At 34.9% G+C, this 19,918-nt stretch overlaps 1 protein-coding gene across 2 annotated transcripts in view; it reads right to left on the minus strand.

Annotated features, from left to right (window-relative positions):
• Positions 1-18,678, minus strand: part of LOC139954872 (interferon-induced very large GTPase 1-like) — a 297,255-nt gene extending 278,577 nt beyond the window's left edge. Inside the window, exons 1-4 of one of the 2 annotated variants that reach the window (XM_071954846.1) lie at positions 18,352-18,678; positions 16,765-16,865; positions 15,749-15,800; positions 7,733-13,478 (exon numbers count right to left, since the gene is read on the minus strand). In XM_071954846.1, coding sequence (XP_071810947.1) covers positions 11,290-13,478; positions 15,749-15,800 — 2,241 coding nt within the window. In that variant the 5' untranslated portion in view covers positions 16,765-16,865; positions 18,352-18,678 and the 3' untranslated portion in view covers positions 7,733-11,289. Of the gene's footprint in view, positions 1-7,732; positions 13,479-15,748; positions 15,801-16,764; positions 16,866-18,351 lie in introns of those variants that run through there. The other variant, XM_071954845.1, reaches the window with a different exon arrangement.
• Between the last annotated feature and the right edge of the window lie 1,240 nt (positions 18,679-19,918).

Consider the following 19,918-nt stretch of genomic DNA (forward strand, 5'->3'; position numbering starts at 1 on the left):
ACAAATTAACCAGGATCTTGGTGAAGCTTATTTGACCAGGATTTCCTGGTCAAGTTGACCAGGATTGTGTAGGTGGCATATTGACCCGGAACCTGGTAACATTTTGACCCCATCCTGGTGTATTTTAACCAGGGCTTTTTTAGAGTGTATGTGCATGCGCACACATAAAATAACCAAAAATGTTTATAATAAGCTAATTACCGGTCTCTGCACGCCCCCGTCGTCTATTATGAAATGGCAAGCTATTAATTTTCCTGTGAAAATAGATTGGAATAAGATTTTTAGGCTTCCTTATACGTCTGTGAATGAACCCAAAGTATCATATTTACAATTGCGTTTTCTACATCGCATTTTAGGCATAAATAGCTTGCTTTATAAAATGAAAATGGTCAATTCTCCACTTTGTTCATTTTGCAAGAATGCCAGTGAAACACTAATACATATGTTTCATAATTGTAGTCACGTTGAGCGATTCTGGGAGGCAGTGAATTCGAATTGCATTAAAATTAATTATACTTTTAATTTTACCGATATTTGTTTGGTGATTTTGGTGATATGGATAATCCTGTGAACTTTTTAATTTTGCATGCTAAAAAGTATTTTTATGCTTGTAGGTTGAATAACAAAATCCCAGATGTGCACGAATTTAATTGTAAGCTTCGCTTTCAACTTTTCCTTCACCATTTCATTTCTAAGCAAAACAACAATTTATGTAACCTTAACGACTTCCTTCATTACTTTTTGTGAGCTTCTTATGTAAGTCCTTTTGCTAATTCTTTTGTATTATGTGTTACGGGTTTGTAAATAAATAAATTGAAAAAAAAAACACATTATGCGACAGTACATTTTTAACAAAGTCGGAAACTGTTGTTAATAACATACTCGACTAGTGGAATTAAATGTTCCCAAAGTCAAAATGTGGTGCAACATATATATTGCATTGCGTGTTACATTTACTCGTGTATTTACCATTTATGTTCATCGACAGGTTTACCCAAATGAATCACCCGATACACATAGAGAACACAGTTGCTGCTGTGAATCTTACAGTTTTGTACGTGCACAGTGGAAACTGGATCGTGTTATAATTCGGCAGCATGTGCTATTGGGATTGCAGTAAGAACTGAGGATATGTGAAATTCCAACAAATCCAGTTGTTGTTTTGGGATTTGTTGGAATTACAAATATCCACGGTTCCTATTGTAAACTTAATACCATTATATTTGTCAGCACGATCCAGTTTATACGTCATTTGTAAACAGGGGTCTAAAATTGCCTCAATATATCCAATTTGTGCACCACAAGTACTTGCATTCCTGATTTTAAGCATGCTAGCCAGAAAAAAAACAGATCCTGATTGGTAACATATCAATAAAAGGGTTATCCTGCTGCTTTTGGCACTTTTTACTAAGAAGAACTCTCTGGTGGTTTGATATAGACTCCAACTGGAGTATGCCACCTTAAACATATATGTCATTTAAGGGGCAACAAACTTGGCTCTCTTTCAGAAGGCGGTTAGGTTGGAAAGCATTCACTTAGATGCCGTCATTTACAAGTGAAGGCATGGAAGGCGAGGGTTTCGATTAATTACAGTCACAATTCCTGAAAGAGAAGTAAAATCTGTTTCCACTTGAATGACCAGTTCGTTCTGAACGTGCATCATTGTTCACAGGTTCAGTCAAAAACATAACTACATTTACTGCATCATAGCCAAGGTAAGAATTAAACGTCAAACAAAATTATTCATTATCAGTAGAAGTAAAGAAAAATGTGGTCACAGATATCAGTACTGATTGAAACCCTCAACTCTCTTAAAACTAATTGGCACATTTTGCATTTAAATACCCTCTATTTAATCAACATTTATATCCATGTGCCCGGGGGAAACATAACAACCACCCTTCGCCACCACCTCATTACGAAAGTAGTGTTTGCGTCGCCGATTGAAGACGTTATTACTTCAAAATATTTTTTAACGACTAATTATAGATTTTCGACGTTGTTAATTCCACATTTTTCATGTATAACTTCCACGATTTGAAATTAAAATTTATAGCGTGTAATTCACGACAATATATTTGAATTATAAGTTCAGTCAGTTACTAACTCAAGAAAACTGCAAATATCATAGTGATTGTTTTTCATATTTGTAACAGCGAAGTATTTAAGTAAGTAAGGTATTCTGAATATAATGTTCATAACTTGCACGGTTTGAAATATCAATTTGTTCTTGAATAAAAGAAAAATGAAGAGGAATAGTGTTAATATAAGCTTCCAATTGTATTTCATAAATTATAAATTGTGTATTCCATTTTATACTGAATCGTACTAACATGATAAACTTTGAGTTATATCATTTATTCCATAGTTATGAGATATTAACGTTAATCTAAATGATTCCTTATGTCACGTGATCAGCATGTAATTTTGTTCCTGTCGAATATTTACCAAGAGCAAACGAAGCGTTAATAATATTGCTGGTTTACACCTGAAGGTCTTTGACCAGAATAAGAAATTTAGGTCACAAAGTATAACTTTACATGATTTGATTTTAAACTTAGCATTGCAATTGACAAGAATATATTGAAAAGTTCAAAAAGTTATTATCTCAAGCAAACTGCATATCAAAGAGCAAACAAGCCGTAAACGCCTGGAATATCATATAAAGCTGTAAATGAATACAAAACAGCTTCAAATGTCAAATATTGCTTGTTTACAACTGAAGGTCTTTAACCAGAATAAGGAACTTACATCACAAAATCGTGGAAACTTAGTCATTTCTGAATTGCCAGGGTCTTGTGCTAATATACAGCTCAGTTTATGACCAAATTTTTAGGCAATTCAATGATCATGGTATTTGTCACTGTGGTAAAATTTGAGCCCTTGATGAGAGCCGTTGGCGTTGTTGTGAGGCCGGATTAAACAGACGGTGAAATGGACATCCCTGTGCATGATCTACGAAGGTGACACGGAACCTTTGTTCGGACTGTACACACTCCACACCTTAGTAATGTAAGCTGTCAAAAGTGAAAGATGGTAGGGATCGGTTTGTATATGTTAATAATGCAAAGCAAATTGCAGGTTTATTCAGGTCTTTATGTGTGTTACAACTTACAAATGTTATAAAAGGAATGCAATGCATCCAAAAATATCGTACTTGCAATAATACTGATCCAGACATTTGTGTAGTGTACAGTGGATACAACAAATACTGATTGCATTATTCAGACATGTTTTCATATGTAATATACCTTTCAATTGAAAAAAATATCACTGAAATACGTCACAAGTATCTTCAGAATATGTTGATACTTCAAGTAAGACCATTATCCTAAACTGAATTATAACAGAAGTTAATAATTGAGAGATATTGTAAAATATACCCTGAAACACTTTAATTTTACGAGTTAAGGAGGTTATTATGATGGTTATTTCCCGTAGATAACTGTATGCTTGTTAAAAAACGCGCTAAGAATTCGTTCCTTTGCTAATGAATTGTTGCACTTTTTGATGGAGATATGATAGACAGCCCTGTTTACATCCACAGCATGGTTCATCACCTTACACCTCACGTAACAGAGCAAGATGTAAAGAGGTGATTGAATAGCTACAGGAACGTCTTGAACCATTGGGCTACTGTCTCGAAGTCTTCTTTGTTGTACTCCTTGCTCTGAGGCTCTAGTTCAAGTGAGAACATATATATCTGATGCCATCTGTTGCCTGATTAATATCAACTTGATATGCACCTTAACCTTAGTTAGGCATAAATGTAATGGTCTATCCAAAAGTAAAATTCATTTTTATGACAAACGAATGGTTTTTCTTCGCATATATCATTTCATGTGGATGGAATTGGTGTGTTATTATATTTTCACTGAAGCTTATTGATTCAAACCTAATATGGGGACACATTAGTACCGATATTCGTCAAAGTTGATTGGGTCCTAGAGTATACTTTTGGTGCATCGCCATATTATATGTCTTTTCAGAACCTTCGAACTTCAAGAGTATTCGAACTTGAGGAGGATCCTGTCCATCAAAGGCAATGACATCTTCCAGTAAAACGTTTGGCATATCTTATCAACTTTCAAAATGTAAGACCGTTGACCTGAGAACAAGGAAGCTTCGCACGACTTCTGTTCACCGTCATGTTATTAGATTCTAGTTTACAACGCTACAAAGGATCGTGATGAGTGTAATTAATAGTTTTATACATAACGAAAACGTATTTACAAATGTTCTTTAAAATGTTCGTAAATGCCAACAATACAGAATTCTTAGTACAATTGGCTAGTAGTAGTTTATGTGAACAGAAAGGCTTAACAAAAACTTTCAGAAATAACATAGCCAGTTTCCACAAATTAAGAAATGCTGATGAAGAAATATAATTAATAAATATATTCTGAATATGTTCGTTGCGCTCTAACTTTGGCTATTGTTCTTGAACTGGAAGTCTTTCAATTATGTTCACAACTATAACTCAATTTTGAGGCTATGCGATGGGCGGTCATAGTATATATTTTCCCTCTCATATGAAACGTTCTAGATGGACGAGAGATAAAAGATAGCTCTTCCGAAGATAGATCAGAATCTTCAGGTAACTTCTTTTAAAGCTCGACATTATTACCTTGTAGTTTATTTGTTATTTGTTTTGGGTGAGGAATAGGGATCATTCGAAGAGTTAGGTGTCTCATTAGTAAATGCAGTATTGTAGATGCCTATGTCGTGATGTTTGTTGACCTTTTTTATTGTTATGGTAACGTTATGTGATAAAAGGTGCTCCTAGGGACCTTCACAACCACATGTCAAGTAATTCTTAACGAAATCTTCACGTGACACGCCCTCTGGTCGTGTATACATATCCATGTTAATTATTACAAGTATGTACTGAGTAAACATGCTGAAAAATTGCATGTTCCGTTTGATGGGAATGAGGAAGAATTAAAATTCAACACACGTATCTCTTCATATAAATACATATATATATATATATATATATATATATATATATATATATATATATATATATATATATATATATATATATATATATTAACAAGTGACGTCGTTCTCATCGATAACAAGCCCTACACACAAAATAATGGTTTAGCCATGGGAAACAACTTAGCCCCCAGTTTAGCCATCATCTACATGAATCAGTCAGACATCCAGCTTCGTCACCAATTTGGAAATAATGTCATGCTAAAACGCTACATCGACGACATTTTCCTTGTTTGGACATCGGCGGATATTAACAGCGATAACATCCTATCCGTCGCTAATAGCCTCAACACGGCTCTTAGTTTTACCATAGAAATGCCTGTGGATGACCGATTGCCCTTCCTGGACACAGTTGTAACGCTCAACCGTACAAACAACTCATTCACAACACAACTATATACCAAACCTATACACAGTGGTTGCATTTTGCACTGGGACAGCCATGGTCCCACCTCTGCCAAACGAGCCATCTTGACGGGAGAAACAAGGAGAGCCATATCCAGGTCCACAGACAAACCCTCAACAAAACTATCTCTTAAACAAGTAAAAACTAACTTCATAAGAAACGGATATCCTAAAAAATTCGTGATCTCAACCATGAAACACACAATAATCACCCCTACTAGACCATCTGAAGATCAAAGAATTTACCTAAAAGTACCATTTGTGAACGAGAACATAAAACGGCAGACCCTGGCAACAATCAGCAGATCGGGCATTACAAATCTGAGAACACACTTCATGACAGGTAATCCATCAGCGAGTTTGTTTTCCGCGCCACGTGACAAACAGGGTTGCCCACCCAACTGTGACACCTGCAAAATCGCTGTTAAGAAGAATATCTGTTTAGCCAAAAACTGTGTCTACAAGATTAAATGCAATCTTTGCTCGTCTACATACATCGGCGAAACGGGATGCACCATTGGAAGGAGAATAGAAGAACATCTACGTATGACTAAACAGACCAAATACACTCATTTACAAACTCACAATATAAATCCGAAATCTGGAGAAAATATCAAGTGGCAAATCCTACATCACAACTTACCCAATACCAGTGAAAGAAAAATAATCGAAGCCCTTACCATGAAAGCCAGTAATAATATATATATATATATATATATATATATATACATATATATATATATACATATATATATATACATATATATGTGTATTTGTATATATATATATATATACAAATACACATATATATGTATATGTAAGGATTACCTCAATGCAAAACCTACACCACATTATATACGTTGGTTTGCGATAAGATTCAATGATCAGGTTAGTATAAGCTTCAGGCTACTTTAGTTTCTCTTTAACGCTTTGGTTGTCTAGAATGATGCCATTGTGTTCATTCAATAATTTAAAGTCTGTGTTATTTTCATAATGTTAGCCTGTTTCCTATTTTAATTAGCTCTTAACCCAAGTATGCTGAAAGATACTATTCATTTGTTTGTGTGTGATTGAAAGGGGGCTTTTGTCTAATTCTTCCCCGGCTAAATGTTAAAACAAAAATGACGATTACATGTGACCGACATGGCCTCAGCCCCTACCCATCACACCACCGGGCCCCCCACTGTGAGCGTCACTGAACTGAATTTGTTTAAACTTATATATATAATTCATCCTTCAATCGCTGTTGAACCTCCTGACATCACTTGCCAGTCCTGTTGTTTACTTGTAGCAACTTTTCACAGTATCGTATGTAGAAGATCAACACGAAACATACTTTATGTACTGTATTGTGTACTGCGCAAAAATAACACCAAACACAACTTTCTCCTCCATATAAGAACAGCCAAGCTTTATTTAAGTACAACAAAATGGAAAAAAAGTGTTTAAGTCAAGACTAAGCACCACCTTAGTGATAAAAAAGTTTTTAGTTTAATATAGATAAATATTTCGATCAAGGGTGATAGGCAATTAATTTCTTAAGGTTGAATAAATGTTAATTGGTTACTATGGATTCTAATTACATTTTAAAATAATATATTGTAAAGGATAAACTTTCAAGATTTGCTAACGTGATGTAATTTACATATTGTAATGTGAATTCAATCATAAATTATATCACTGTTAAAACATTACATTCAACTTTAAATAGCTCTTCAGAATGCTCTCAGCAAATTGTAGATTGTTGTCAGTTGAGAATATTCAAACAATAATACTTCCATGATTGCAAAACAACTTAAACTGTTTCTTAATTTTATGTACATGATTAAGGTATATCGTTTTCAAATTTACAAATTAAAACTTAAACCGCTTTTAGTGTAAAATTTTAAATATTAATTAATAATAACTAAATATTTAATAGATATGTTCGAATGAAAGTAAACGTTTTTCTTAAACGAAATTAATATACATTGTTCTACATTTTTTTTTAATTAAGCTATAGTTTTCAGGATCCAAGTTTACCATCGATCAATTATAGTGATATACAGATAAGTTCGTAAGGTCGAATATAGATAAATTAACTGTAGTTACTAACTATACTTTCTTATACATGAAGATGTAATAATATGTAATGAAAAACATTCAAGTCTAGCTAATAAGGCTACGTAATGTCAATCATGTGTTAGCACATTATTATAATATTATATTGTATTGGAGATTGTGCCAGTTTAGAATATACAACTAATTAGAAAAAAACCATTTAAAATGTTTTTGTTTTTTCTTTGAATTAAACAACACAAAAAATGACAATATTCTGTTTTATGATAGTAATATACAATGCCTGTTTTACATACTAAAACATTTATTAAAGTTTCTACCTCAACTACGAATAGAAATACTTTCACCGTTATATATATGAATATGCGTTTAAATTTTCAAAATTAAAAGACAGGACTAATATCTTACATGATAAAGGTAAACACTATATTCAAAATTACAATTTTTCTTTTCTTAACACTATTAGTTACAATTTTCTTAGGTGTTGAAAAAGAAAAATTTGTTTCTTATATCGATGTGTGTTAATTTGTAAATATTGTTTAATGAAACAAAGTTAACTTTTTTGTAACGAATATACATGCTTCTGAAAGAAATTTATACGTTAAATATTGTTTCCAATGATTTGTCTCCTAAAAGAAACATTAACAGTTAGTTTCAGGTATCAAAATGGTTTGGAAATATTTAAGCTTTATCAGTTCATAGATTTTGAAGTGTCAAAATACTAAGAAACTTATAAAGTTGACTCCTGAAGTTTTACTTTCAGAAAAAAAGTCTAAGAGAAAATTCCACGCTATTTCGAACAAGATCCATTGAATTTGTGTTCATATGAAACTTTAAATGTATGCATTTACAATATACCATATTTTAGCGAATCAATTTTGTATTTTTAAATAGCCACAATTATAAATATTAGTTGGGATGTGCCAATTACAGATTGTTGTTTTCATCAGATTGACACAAGGATCATAAACTTTCGATAATCATTTTGAAATTAAAGATGAAAGTATTATTATAACTTTGTTACAAAATCGAAACTAACATTGAAGAGTTAAACTGGACAATGATTCACGTCCACAGTGATGGTAAACTTATGTGATCACTATCTCCTATTATATTTCTTTCCTCTTTTTTCAACATTTTTTCCCTTCAAATTTGCAATATAATTCAACTAGAGCTTAAAACGGTTACCGTAAATGATACTTTACTGAATGATATATAAGATCTGTAGAAAATGTGTACTGCGCGTGGTGTTATTTGCGTTTCCAGCATATTTTGTATCTTAAATATACGTGTACCGGCTTGCACTATAACCTATGCTACTGCTGCTTATTTACTGTTCAGATGGTACTCCTTCCTTAAACTATTTAACGCATCTTCCTTTGAAACTGTAAGCCATTCTTTTGGGATCTCTGCTGGCTTTGCATTGTACAACTCCGCAAAATCATTATTGAAAGTTTGCAATACCCACTTCCAGTAAACTATTGGAGTTTCCCCTTGAATTGGGGTAATGTCCCAAGAAGGATAATCATCGGCATACTCCTTGTAAGGTCTATACTCCTCTGGTGGCCCTACGCGGCATCGATATTCAGTGTTGGAGGCCACTAACATTGTGCACGGAGAGAATGTCAGTTTTTGTGATATTTTGCCTCGATATCCTGCTACACCCTGTGAGTAATGGAAGATAGCTTTGTGTTTATGTTCACCTCTGATTTGCAAATGGCAGGGTACTTTACAGAAAGGACAAACTTCCTTACACGTTCCTAAATGATCTAAGATATCAAGTGCAACATCCCGCATTTTTGAATAAAGTTGAGATGCTTCTGACTGATCACTTAGTTTGTCTAAGTTCCATCCTTTAGTAATATCTGTTTTCAAGTGTGAGCTGAACATGTTTTTCAACATGTTGGTAAATTCACCAATGTCACTTAGATTGAATTCCTCAACAGAAAACTGTTTATTCATTCCATACACTGAAAGGTCATCGTTTTGGAGAAATGTATTTGCCCATTCCCTATATGTTGTTGTTTGTTCCCCTCCACGTTCCGTCAATTCATGTTCAGTCTTACGTAATGCAGATTGAACACAGTTCAGTATTTCATCGATTTTTCTATCTATTACGTTGCTTACCCAATATTGGGACCGTTTTGTTATTTCAGTTAGAACTTTTTGGCTCAACCAATTGCTAACGAATTTATCATTGTCCTGTATAAAATCATAATACAACTTTGGATCTTTCTCAAGACAGAGATCTTCTAAAATTCTGCCAAGCATCCTTTGCTTATCATTATAACAATCATCATCCCTCATTTCTTCTAAGAGTTTTACATTGAAGGCATTTAAAGTTACATTTCGCAAAACAGTCACGCATTCAGAATATGATCTCTTTACAGCCGCTCCACTCTTAATGGTTTCGTCAACATAGCTTTAAAGTCATCTTTTAAACATTCCTTCTCATTTTCAAACATTTTTTGCAATGAATTGTGACTTTCATACTTTCGTTGACATTTAATGCAAAATTCACATACCTCGTTCTTGATTGCACGAAGGGTACTAGCCACACATTCACTGCTGGCATTGCTTTGCCTTAACACATTGTACACTTCATGTAAAATAGTATCTACGCAACTTTGTTGAAACGGTATAACATTCGCGTGACTGTTAAGATCAGTTTTATGACGATTTACAATTCTAGATATTTCATCTTTAACTTTTTCCAGTCCGTCTTTAGATCCCGGCAAATGTTTGCCAACCCACCTAATAACATTTCCCCCCACCTCCCGAAGGGACCACGATTTTTTAGTGTTAACTTTTCCACGTATCTCGTCAGTGTACGCTTTGCTATGTTCTGTACCAAGCATTAGGTTTTTTAGACTGTTACCACAAGCCTTCTCGATATAGTCCTCAGTAATCTTGGAGTTTTGGAATTCTTGTTCAAGCTGTTTAATTTTTTTATTCCAAAGTACGTCGAATTGTTTATCCAATTCCTCAGGGTTGTCCTTCCAATATTTAGTGTTTTTTGTGTGCTTCAATTGATTTGCGGCTTCCTTAGCCGCAGTTTTCAGTTCTTCTTTTGCCTTTCTGATGAAATTTGGCAATCCTTTTTTATCGGCCTGATTTTGTAATTGTATCTCTGTGTTTTCTTTGATACCTCTTTCAATATCTTTACCAATGTCGATCGTTTCTTTTTTTATACTTTCTTGACGTCTTTTCACCTCCTCTTCGTCTGAATGCTCCTTTACGTATTCATCTATTTTCTTATTTATATCTTCGCATTTATTAGTTATTTCAATCTTCAGCCTCACGTAAAAGTCTTCTTTCGTATCATTCTTGATATTTGTACCATTGCTAAGCTCCCATTGAAATATATCAGTTCTCATTTTGCCAATTAGTTTACTATGCTCTAGTCGGAACCTTCGGTTACTGAGGGCATCAAAACTATTTTGGAAATTGAAGACGAAATCTTCTGATTTCACTGCATCCCATACATTCGCCAATCTTTGAACAAACTTTGCCATTGTAAACTGAGGCGGGATTACCGATTGATTTACTTTTGGTTTGAAAATGGCTTCCTTTAAGGCGTGGATTTTATCACTATAGCCAGGACTTGGAGGAGACATTAAACCCATCCACAAGCATGGAAAGAATTGCAAGTCATCTTCTTCAGCTAAAGGAAATACATCTGAAAAATCTTGAATGTGATCTACTCTTTCCTCAGCAGCAGCAATACGAGTGACTTTGTTGAGAGCATCCTTTATTTTAGTCATATTAGTTTTATTGTTAGAGGCAGCTGCTATGTCGCTCACCCTTTGCTGAATAATTCTGCAATTAGAAACCAAATTTCTTCATTCTTATCAAGGCATGGACAACTATTTGCAATATGCCAATCATATCTGGGCCAATAGTTTCTTGACCGATATTCAATAGGGTAAGGTCCCCAATGCACATGGCCAGTGTAGCTATCGAATTATCAAATGTGTGGTCGTTAAGAACAGTTCGATCTGGAGAATGCAATCCTTCAGTATCAATAATCAGTAGATACTCAAAGCCAAGTTCTTTATGAAATGCTTTATTCACTTCTAACATTTGTAGGTATAACCCTCTTGTGCATCTACCAGCACGTACCGGAAACCTGACCCCAAACATACTATTCAACAACGTTGACTTTCCACTACTCTGGATACCAATTATAGACAAAACAAATATTCTTGGGTTGTCAAGCGTATTTTCGAGGTTATTTAAGACGCCTGATATCCATTTAATGGGAATGTAAGCATTTTCCCCATCTAAAAGTTCCAATGGATATCCTGCAAGAAGTAATTTTGATGCCAGAGTAACAAGCAATTCATTTCCTTCGTGAGCATTTGCAAGGCTTGCTTCATACCATTGTCCTAATTCACGAATAAAGTGTTCGCAACTAATGTTTTTCGCATTAACTTGTTCGCTTTCTTCCAGGAGCTGCTTTTGCAATTCTTTTATGTGATGTTGCAGTTTACTGCGTTCACTGGGCGAAGCTTGCTTCATGGTAGACTTTAGTTTTTGCAGTGAAGTATTCAACACGTCGATTCTCTCAACTAATGGAGGAATTTCACGGGCGGCCATCATTTCGATACGTGTTTGAAAAAAAGACATGAAATAATGCAAAAGATCAGTTTCGTCGAGCATAACTGTTTGCAAGTTTTCAAAAAAAACTTGCATTTTGGCAGATAAGCCTTTATCTCTTTGCTTTTTCCTCATATCACGTTTTGTTTTATCCTTTGCTTCAAACTGATGATGAACAGTTTGTACCCCAGCACACAAACGTTTTTTATCAGCTTCGACCCATTTACCCCATTCGACTTGCAATTGTAAATATGATTTTTTTACTTCCTCTATGGATTCAGTGTTCGGAAAGGAGGATTGCATCAGTGTTTTTGCATTGTTATAGGAATCATTTTCCTGATCCACGGTTACTTCATTAAAACAAAAGTTTCGCCAGTCTTCAATTGAACGGTAATCTTCACATGTTGTGGAACTGCAGTATTGCATAATCTTCTCACAAATGATTTTTGAAAGGTCTGTTGCATTACGTTCTACACCGAAATCAACACTATCATCGTTTGCATCGATTTTGAGTGTCTTACTCTTACTGTTGGACTGTTGCTTACGTGTTTGCCTGCCCTTCTTTTCTTTGTGTACAATCAAATATATCACGAAAACCTTTTTGAATCTTTTCTTTATATCATCAATTGCTGTTTTGTAGCATTCCAATTTGTCTTTATCTACAAACAGGAATATAGCATTAGCTATCCTGCACATAAACTCACTTTCGGCAGTAAATTCTGTGGCATCACCTCTCAGATTCAACAATAACGTAACTTCTTTCAACAACTCCTCGCTTCTGCCGTATGTTGGCAGATACCATTGGGCTTCTATAGATCCAGAACAATAGTAAACGTACTCTTTTTCATCTTCATAAGACGAAAAATATCGAAACGTTTCATTACCTTGAGCTCTACCAATGACATTATTTAATACAGACGATTTGGAGATTGGAATCTCACCGAATCTTATGAATGCAGCGGTAAATACACGCTCACTTACCATACGTTTCTCTGGAGCAAGAGATGTTTCATTTTCTTTCCATTTTTTTACAACACGACTTATTGCCCAAGTTAGCAGCTCTGGTTTCGCGTCATCTCTTACCCCAGGTAATAAGACTGGCACGGCAAGTTGACAAGATGCAAATTTCTCCAGCAAATGTTGTCTTAAATGATTATCGGAACAATGAAGAATTGCATATATGAAATCTCTTGCACTTCCTTTTAAGTGAAGTTTCTCTTTCCATGTAATCCTACTATCTAGTGAGGTTAGCTTACTGATAAACAAAAAAGGTAAATCTTTTGTTTCAATTTGTGAAATGTCGCTAGGGAACAGCCGTACCTCTGTGGCTGCTTTCAGGGTGAGCTTCCGTGGGAAATAGTTCTTTAGACCAACCTCTTCCAAGTATTCCAGAAAATCTTCTTCAGTTTCTTTATCTATCGAATATAAGAGTATAATTAAGTTGATGTCAAAGCCAACTCGTAAACATTTGAGACAACACATGTACAATACACAATTTTAATGTGTGTCTCTATCTGGAAATATACCAAAATTTTAAATACCTTGTATATAAACGAACTAATAACGATGTTGCTAGTCAGGTATAACTTTCCGACTAAGTTTTGCTACATTTATTCTCGGAATCGTTCTTGCAGTAGCGAGAAACGAGGGGAAGTGATGGAGAACGTCGCTGTCAACCAACCTAACGTCCAGTGAGTACATGCATCCACAATAATGGCATTGCGGAGCGTGAGAGTTAAGCAAAAGGAACAGGGCTTACTCTCAAAGCAACCATTATTCATGTCGGTATCTGATCGTTCATTCAAACATTTACAATTTACCAAACACTTAAAAAGGACTAACTGAATATTATTTTTTCTCTCATGCTGATTGTTTGTGATTTACTATGTCGAACAGTTTATAAAACGATACAAATATTGGAGAAGGACCCATAACGTTTTTCAAAATACGGGATCTGCACCATACATTGATCAAAGAACTTTCTTTACAGTTTACACGGTCTTTGTAGCAAGAATAAACTCTACTTAATAGCAACTCAGTGACAAACGGCTTTGGAAATGTTTTACGCACACATAAAACGTAGTTTGCGGACAACTATGCACTGAAGCAAAGAAATATCGATATGATCCCGGTAACGTAATACACACATATTATATGTAGACTATTTCCCACAAAGTTTCTTTAACGAACATGCGAAAAATAAAGCTACAAGCAACTTCTATAGATGAATACAGGGAGACATGACAGAAATCAACAACAAGGGATGCCAAGCAAAAGGAGCAGTAGAAACAGAGCATAATATACTGAACGTGTATAGAAATAACATCTATGAAACAACTACACTGTTGATGGAGCGATATATCAGGTTTATACTGCAACAAAATCATTTATAGATAAAGCTGAACTGCTAGATTGCCTTGCGATGGCATTATCACTTGTACGATGGCCCATTAGGGCCATGGTGAATAAAACAAATTGTCAAGTATAAAAAAAAAATTGACAAGTGAAAAGTGAAAGTGGAAAATAAATCTGTCATTACAGATTAATCACACATAGATGGAATGCCATTGTACGGAGACTTTGACGTGCCATATTACAGCTTCTATGAGCGAAATGTCAGTTACGGATTGCAAGCAAATGAATTTTTGGGTCGATTTATGCTGTATTCCTGTAACTATGAGGAAACGACTATGGTAGTGTGTTTATGTTGGCAAGACACCTCAAGCAAAGAGTGTGGAACGCCAAAACCAACCAAAACGCAGTACAAAATTATGTGAACCTTATATGTTAATAAAATGTTCCCGCCACATAATGACGTGGAACTGTATAAATCCATACGTGGCACCATTGGCACCGCCAAATTTTAAGAACGCAATCTTTGTTACGACAGATTAAATAATCTGTTACGACAGATTAAATAATCTGTTACGACAGATTAAATAATCTCTCACGACAGATTAAATAATCTGTTATGACAAATTAAATAATCTCTCACGACAGATTAATTAATCTGTTACGACAGATTAAATAATCTGTTACGGCAGATTAAATAATCTGTTACGACAGATTAAATAATCTGTTACGACAGATTAAATAATCTGTTACGACAGATAAAATAATCTGTTACGACAGATTAAATAATCTGTTACGACAGATTAAATAATCTGTTACGACAGATTAAATAATCTGTTACGACAGAATAAATAGTCTGTTACGACAGATTAATTGATTTGTTGGAATTTTTTTTCACTTGTCAATTTCTTGTTTTTTCTTGACAATTTTTTTTCAATATGGCCCAAATGGGCCATCGTACACTTGAAGTAGAATTCGTGCCTAAAAACGTTTTCAATAACACTGAGTTAACAAGTGTAATTCAATTGAAAACTTGTTTATGTTCTCAAAGAGATTTGTCTAAGTCAGTCAAAGCTCTAAGCATTAGCTTTGTTCTTTTGAACCCTTCACTACATTTAGTGTGTTTGCCAACATTTTGTCTGAGCTTCTTTGTGTGGATTGCTGATTGCTTTCTCCAAAGATCTTGTACTGGTATGCGTGTGTGTGTGTGTGTGACAGAGAGAGAGATGGAGAGAGAGAAGTTTGGGGGGTAGGGTGTTGTATAATTTTATTCCCACATGTACGTGGGAAATATTACAAGTAGCTGTAGCCTAAATGTCGTGCATTGCCTTACCGGGAAATTCTTGTTCCGACTCACTGGTGTTGTTCTCTATATTGCCGGCCATCTGATGAATGAATGGTTAAAGAGGAAAAGGCGTGTTCAAATGTTATTTACAACATGACGTTTCAATTACTCCCGAGACCATATCATTGACTCCTAACCTTCACATACAGTTAAAAGAGTTTGACATTGTGGTCATAAATTGCATTTTAGCCAAAAGTACCAAGATGGATGTATGAAGAAACCTGTTTGTCGTGCACATGTGTCTATATTGATCTCAAATTTAAGTTAGTTTAACATAACATTTAAGTAATTTATTGGTCGTCAAGTTTATCTATTATTATTCAACATACAACTGGGATTTAGCAACTGAGGCACCTCCATTTAGAAATAGGTCAACTACAAAACTTTGTAGTAGTTAATCTTAACAATAGAGACATTTCTGGTAAGTGTGGTATTCAATGAAACTGCAACTGAACGTGTAAAATCCATTAGATCAGTCAGCAAAACAGAATTGATTAAGTTAAGAGCTGATATTAGAGGGCATGTGACAATTAAGAAGATACTGAAATAAGCTCTAAACATTTAGCTTAACACAGTTGATCCACAAAAGACAGCAACACAAGAAGAACATTTTTGGTAAGAGTGGTTTTCAATGAACTGAAAAGCAATTCTCCGTTTAGGATATTAAAATGTATTCCTGCAAGTACAAGCTGGTGCTATCATCAATTTAACTTAAGGGATCATTCTAGACAGCAAATGGGACATCTGTGCACAGTACTGTTTATAATGATCTTACGTGCAGCTATAACTATCTGAAACAATCTTTCCAAGTCTCCAATGAATACAACGTTGTGAGGAAGGAAAACCAAGTGATCAAAATAATGTTACTCTCTTGACAATAGTAACACATAATGTTATCGAATATCGTAACCAACAATGAAGAATGACTTATCGAGTGCAATACAATTTGTGTAAAATATTCTATTCACATGATTCTATTCAACAGTACATAATATTAAAAGTACCTCATCGATATTTTGCTAAGAAGTCGTCCCTGCAGCAGCGTCGATCACATCATCTTCATCCGGGTTCTCTGTTTCCATTACGGTTAGGTTTCGCCGTCCTCCTTTAATAATCAACAAAGCAGAATGAATCAAAGTAATTCTTCCAAATTGAACTCCCATAATAATTATTTTAATCATTGCATTTGAGCTGACAATAGCAACCGTTTCGCTTGTTTTAATAAAATTTTAAATCGTTCGAAGGAAATAATTTGAATCAACAGGGAAAGATGAGGTATAGACTTGGTGTGGGGTTCATTTTATGTGTTGACTTTAATGGTTTCAAAATATACGCCGAGAGTATGACAGTATAAGAAAAAAACTGTTTTGTTTTTTCCTTTCTTCCATTGAGGTAAAACGAATCCATCGTTGTTTGCTATCCTGTTTAATGCGTCGGTCTTATAAGAGTGGTCTTGCTCTTCAGTATTTTTGGAAGCTTTGTTGTAGAAATATTGCTGTAACTAAGACTTTTACATTAGTTCTGTGACAATGCGTTGTACTTATTAGATGCTAAATATGCTTAAAATTGTCACATTGTCTGGAATATTGGAAGGCATCAGTATTTTATTTCCATTTAAAATCTCTTCAACCTACTGGTGTTTGTAATACATGTTTTTACTCTCATAAAGTAGATTGGCGTCGTTGGAAGTAGACAAACTGTGTGTGGTGAAGCGTTAAATATTGCAAAGTAATGTATAGTTAGTGTCATAATGTGTGTGTTGCTGCTATGGTGTTTTTAGCCAAAGTTAACTTTTAACATATAGTTACTTTCGCAAACACAATTCCACCAAGAAAGTAAAAAGATTAGTTAACATTTCTAGTACAATGGCTTCAATGACTTCTATTTATCAGACGTTTATTGTTGCTTTGCAACGTCCACTTCTTTTAATACATTTTGTATTCTTAATCAGTAACATCATGCATGGACCTAGCAGTTAGACGTTACGTAAGTGTTAATATCGACGTCACAGTGTTATGACATTGGCTTGCCAACTAGTATAACTGTCATTCGTTGTTTCGATTCCCTGAATCACTGCTCTTAGGATACTATTACTAACATTGCGCATATTTGGCCGTGATGTCCGCTTAACGCAATATTATTAATAACATTAATGCCAGCGTTGCTAAATGAGGTTAGCGTTGTTGATCGCACTCTTGTCAGTATACTTCAGGCTGAAACTTTTCTTTCTCAGAAATTTTGACATAATAATTACCAAGTGGTGTTTACACAGAAGGGCTTGTATATCATATTTGATCTCATTCGTTTGCTTCGAACTAGCACGGCAGATAGCTAGGATTGGTATCAAGCTTGCTGAGATACATTTTTTTCAACTTATTTTCATTCACCGGTGGGAATACCGTGCAATTATACTTATGTTTGTGAACGATCAGCTGAGGAGCACATGCCAATCAGATTCGAGAAGTTTGAACAAGTATAAATGAGAAAAGAATAAGAATGATCAGACATTGATTCGTGCTGTCGTTTAGCTGTTTAACATTATGAATATATGTGAATGCTGATCGATGTGAAGAAGTAAATATCAAACCTACCTGTAATGCTATTATCGATGAGCGAGATCTTCAATTGCAGATACAGCCAGGATTTGAAAGCTGGAAATATGGCGTTGTCTGATTCGAGCCGTCAAATGGCAAATTCTTCGGCAGGTGGATTCTTATATGCGGATGATTATCTGTGGTATTTTAATTAGTTGCAGTGAGTTCCAATCAAATAGTCAGTTTCCTTCGTCAACGAAACTTAAACTGCATGAATATTCAGATGATATTAGCTATGGGAATAATATGTTTACTCAAACTAATATATACATAACCTTATAAGGATACCATTGCTGCTGCTGGGTCCTACAAATGCTATCAGCAAATCATATCCGTTGTTTATAGCCAGCAATAAAGTTCAGATAAACTAATATGTGCATAAAATCATATTGAACAGTTGTTTTATTTTCGGTTTGGTGCCCGGAGATGACGTATTTGTAACAGCCAATCAGTGGGAACCAGGCTGATCGTCTGCCAGTGACAGTTTTATGTTTTTCGTTGGACTTTGGATTGCTGGGCATGTCGGTAGGCTACGTTTACACTTCTTTATTAAACTACTTATTAATTTGTAAATAATGAAAGTGAAAATAGAACAGCTAATGATGTCAAATCATTGTGTAATGGAATATGGAGCTAATTAATACCTTATTTTTGTATTTTGGTCCATGGTTGGGCCGAGGTTTGGTGCCTGGAATCTTTATTAGGCAGGGAGGTCAAAATTTTGCGGATCGCTGTTATAATGTATCTATATTCGTATCTATACAAAGTTATACTGCAAAGGGTTTCTTTTCTGCAGTTATTTAATGCTGTTTATTACGTTCCGAATATTTTTAATACTAATATGCTCATAAACACAAAATGTACTTAATAGTTAATCAACGGTCCACGACGTTTATCACTGGATAATGCGAGAACAGTGGTATAACTCAGCCGTAGGGCGAGTGCATCCGGCGATAGGGTTATATCGCTGTGAGTGCATTAAGTAACGGTTATTGGCCTTAACTACGGATACATACTTAGTACACTATATACTACACCAGGATTTCCCTACTATATCCCCCCCCCCCACACGAACCCCCTGTGGATGTCAGAGTTGTCCACGAACCCCAACTTTTCGAGACACGATCTGAGTCATTATTATACTATAATACGCTTAACAGTGCTTCGTAAAAGATCAAGTTCATAGTATAATATTGTAATGGGAAAAAAAGAGTTTGTCGATAGGTACGATTTTTGTACATTACTAAATTATATGATATATCAGATTTTAGTTCAACAAAAAAGTACTCTAGTTTTGACTTTCAGAAACGTCTCACGAATCGCCTGGGATGGACTCGCGCACCATCTGGGGGTTCATGCACCCCAGTCAGGGAACCCCTGTACTACACTGTGCTATATAGTTACACACTTCCGTCAAGAAAGTAAAAAACTTTTGAAGTACAATGGATTCATTGACTTCAACTGTTTGAACCAGGACAAGAAGCATTACTTCTTTTGGAGAATGACGTTTACTGTTGCTTGAAACGTCCATTTCTTATATACATTTTGTATTCCTGATCATTAA

This window comes from Apostichopus japonicus, chromosome 17, assembly GCF_037975245.1.
Source record: "Apostichopus japonicus isolate 1M-3 chromosome 17, ASM3797524v1, whole genome shotgun sequence".
NCBI lineage: Eukaryota > Metazoa > Echinodermata > Holothuroidea > Aspidochirotida > Stichopodidae > Apostichopus > Apostichopus japonicus.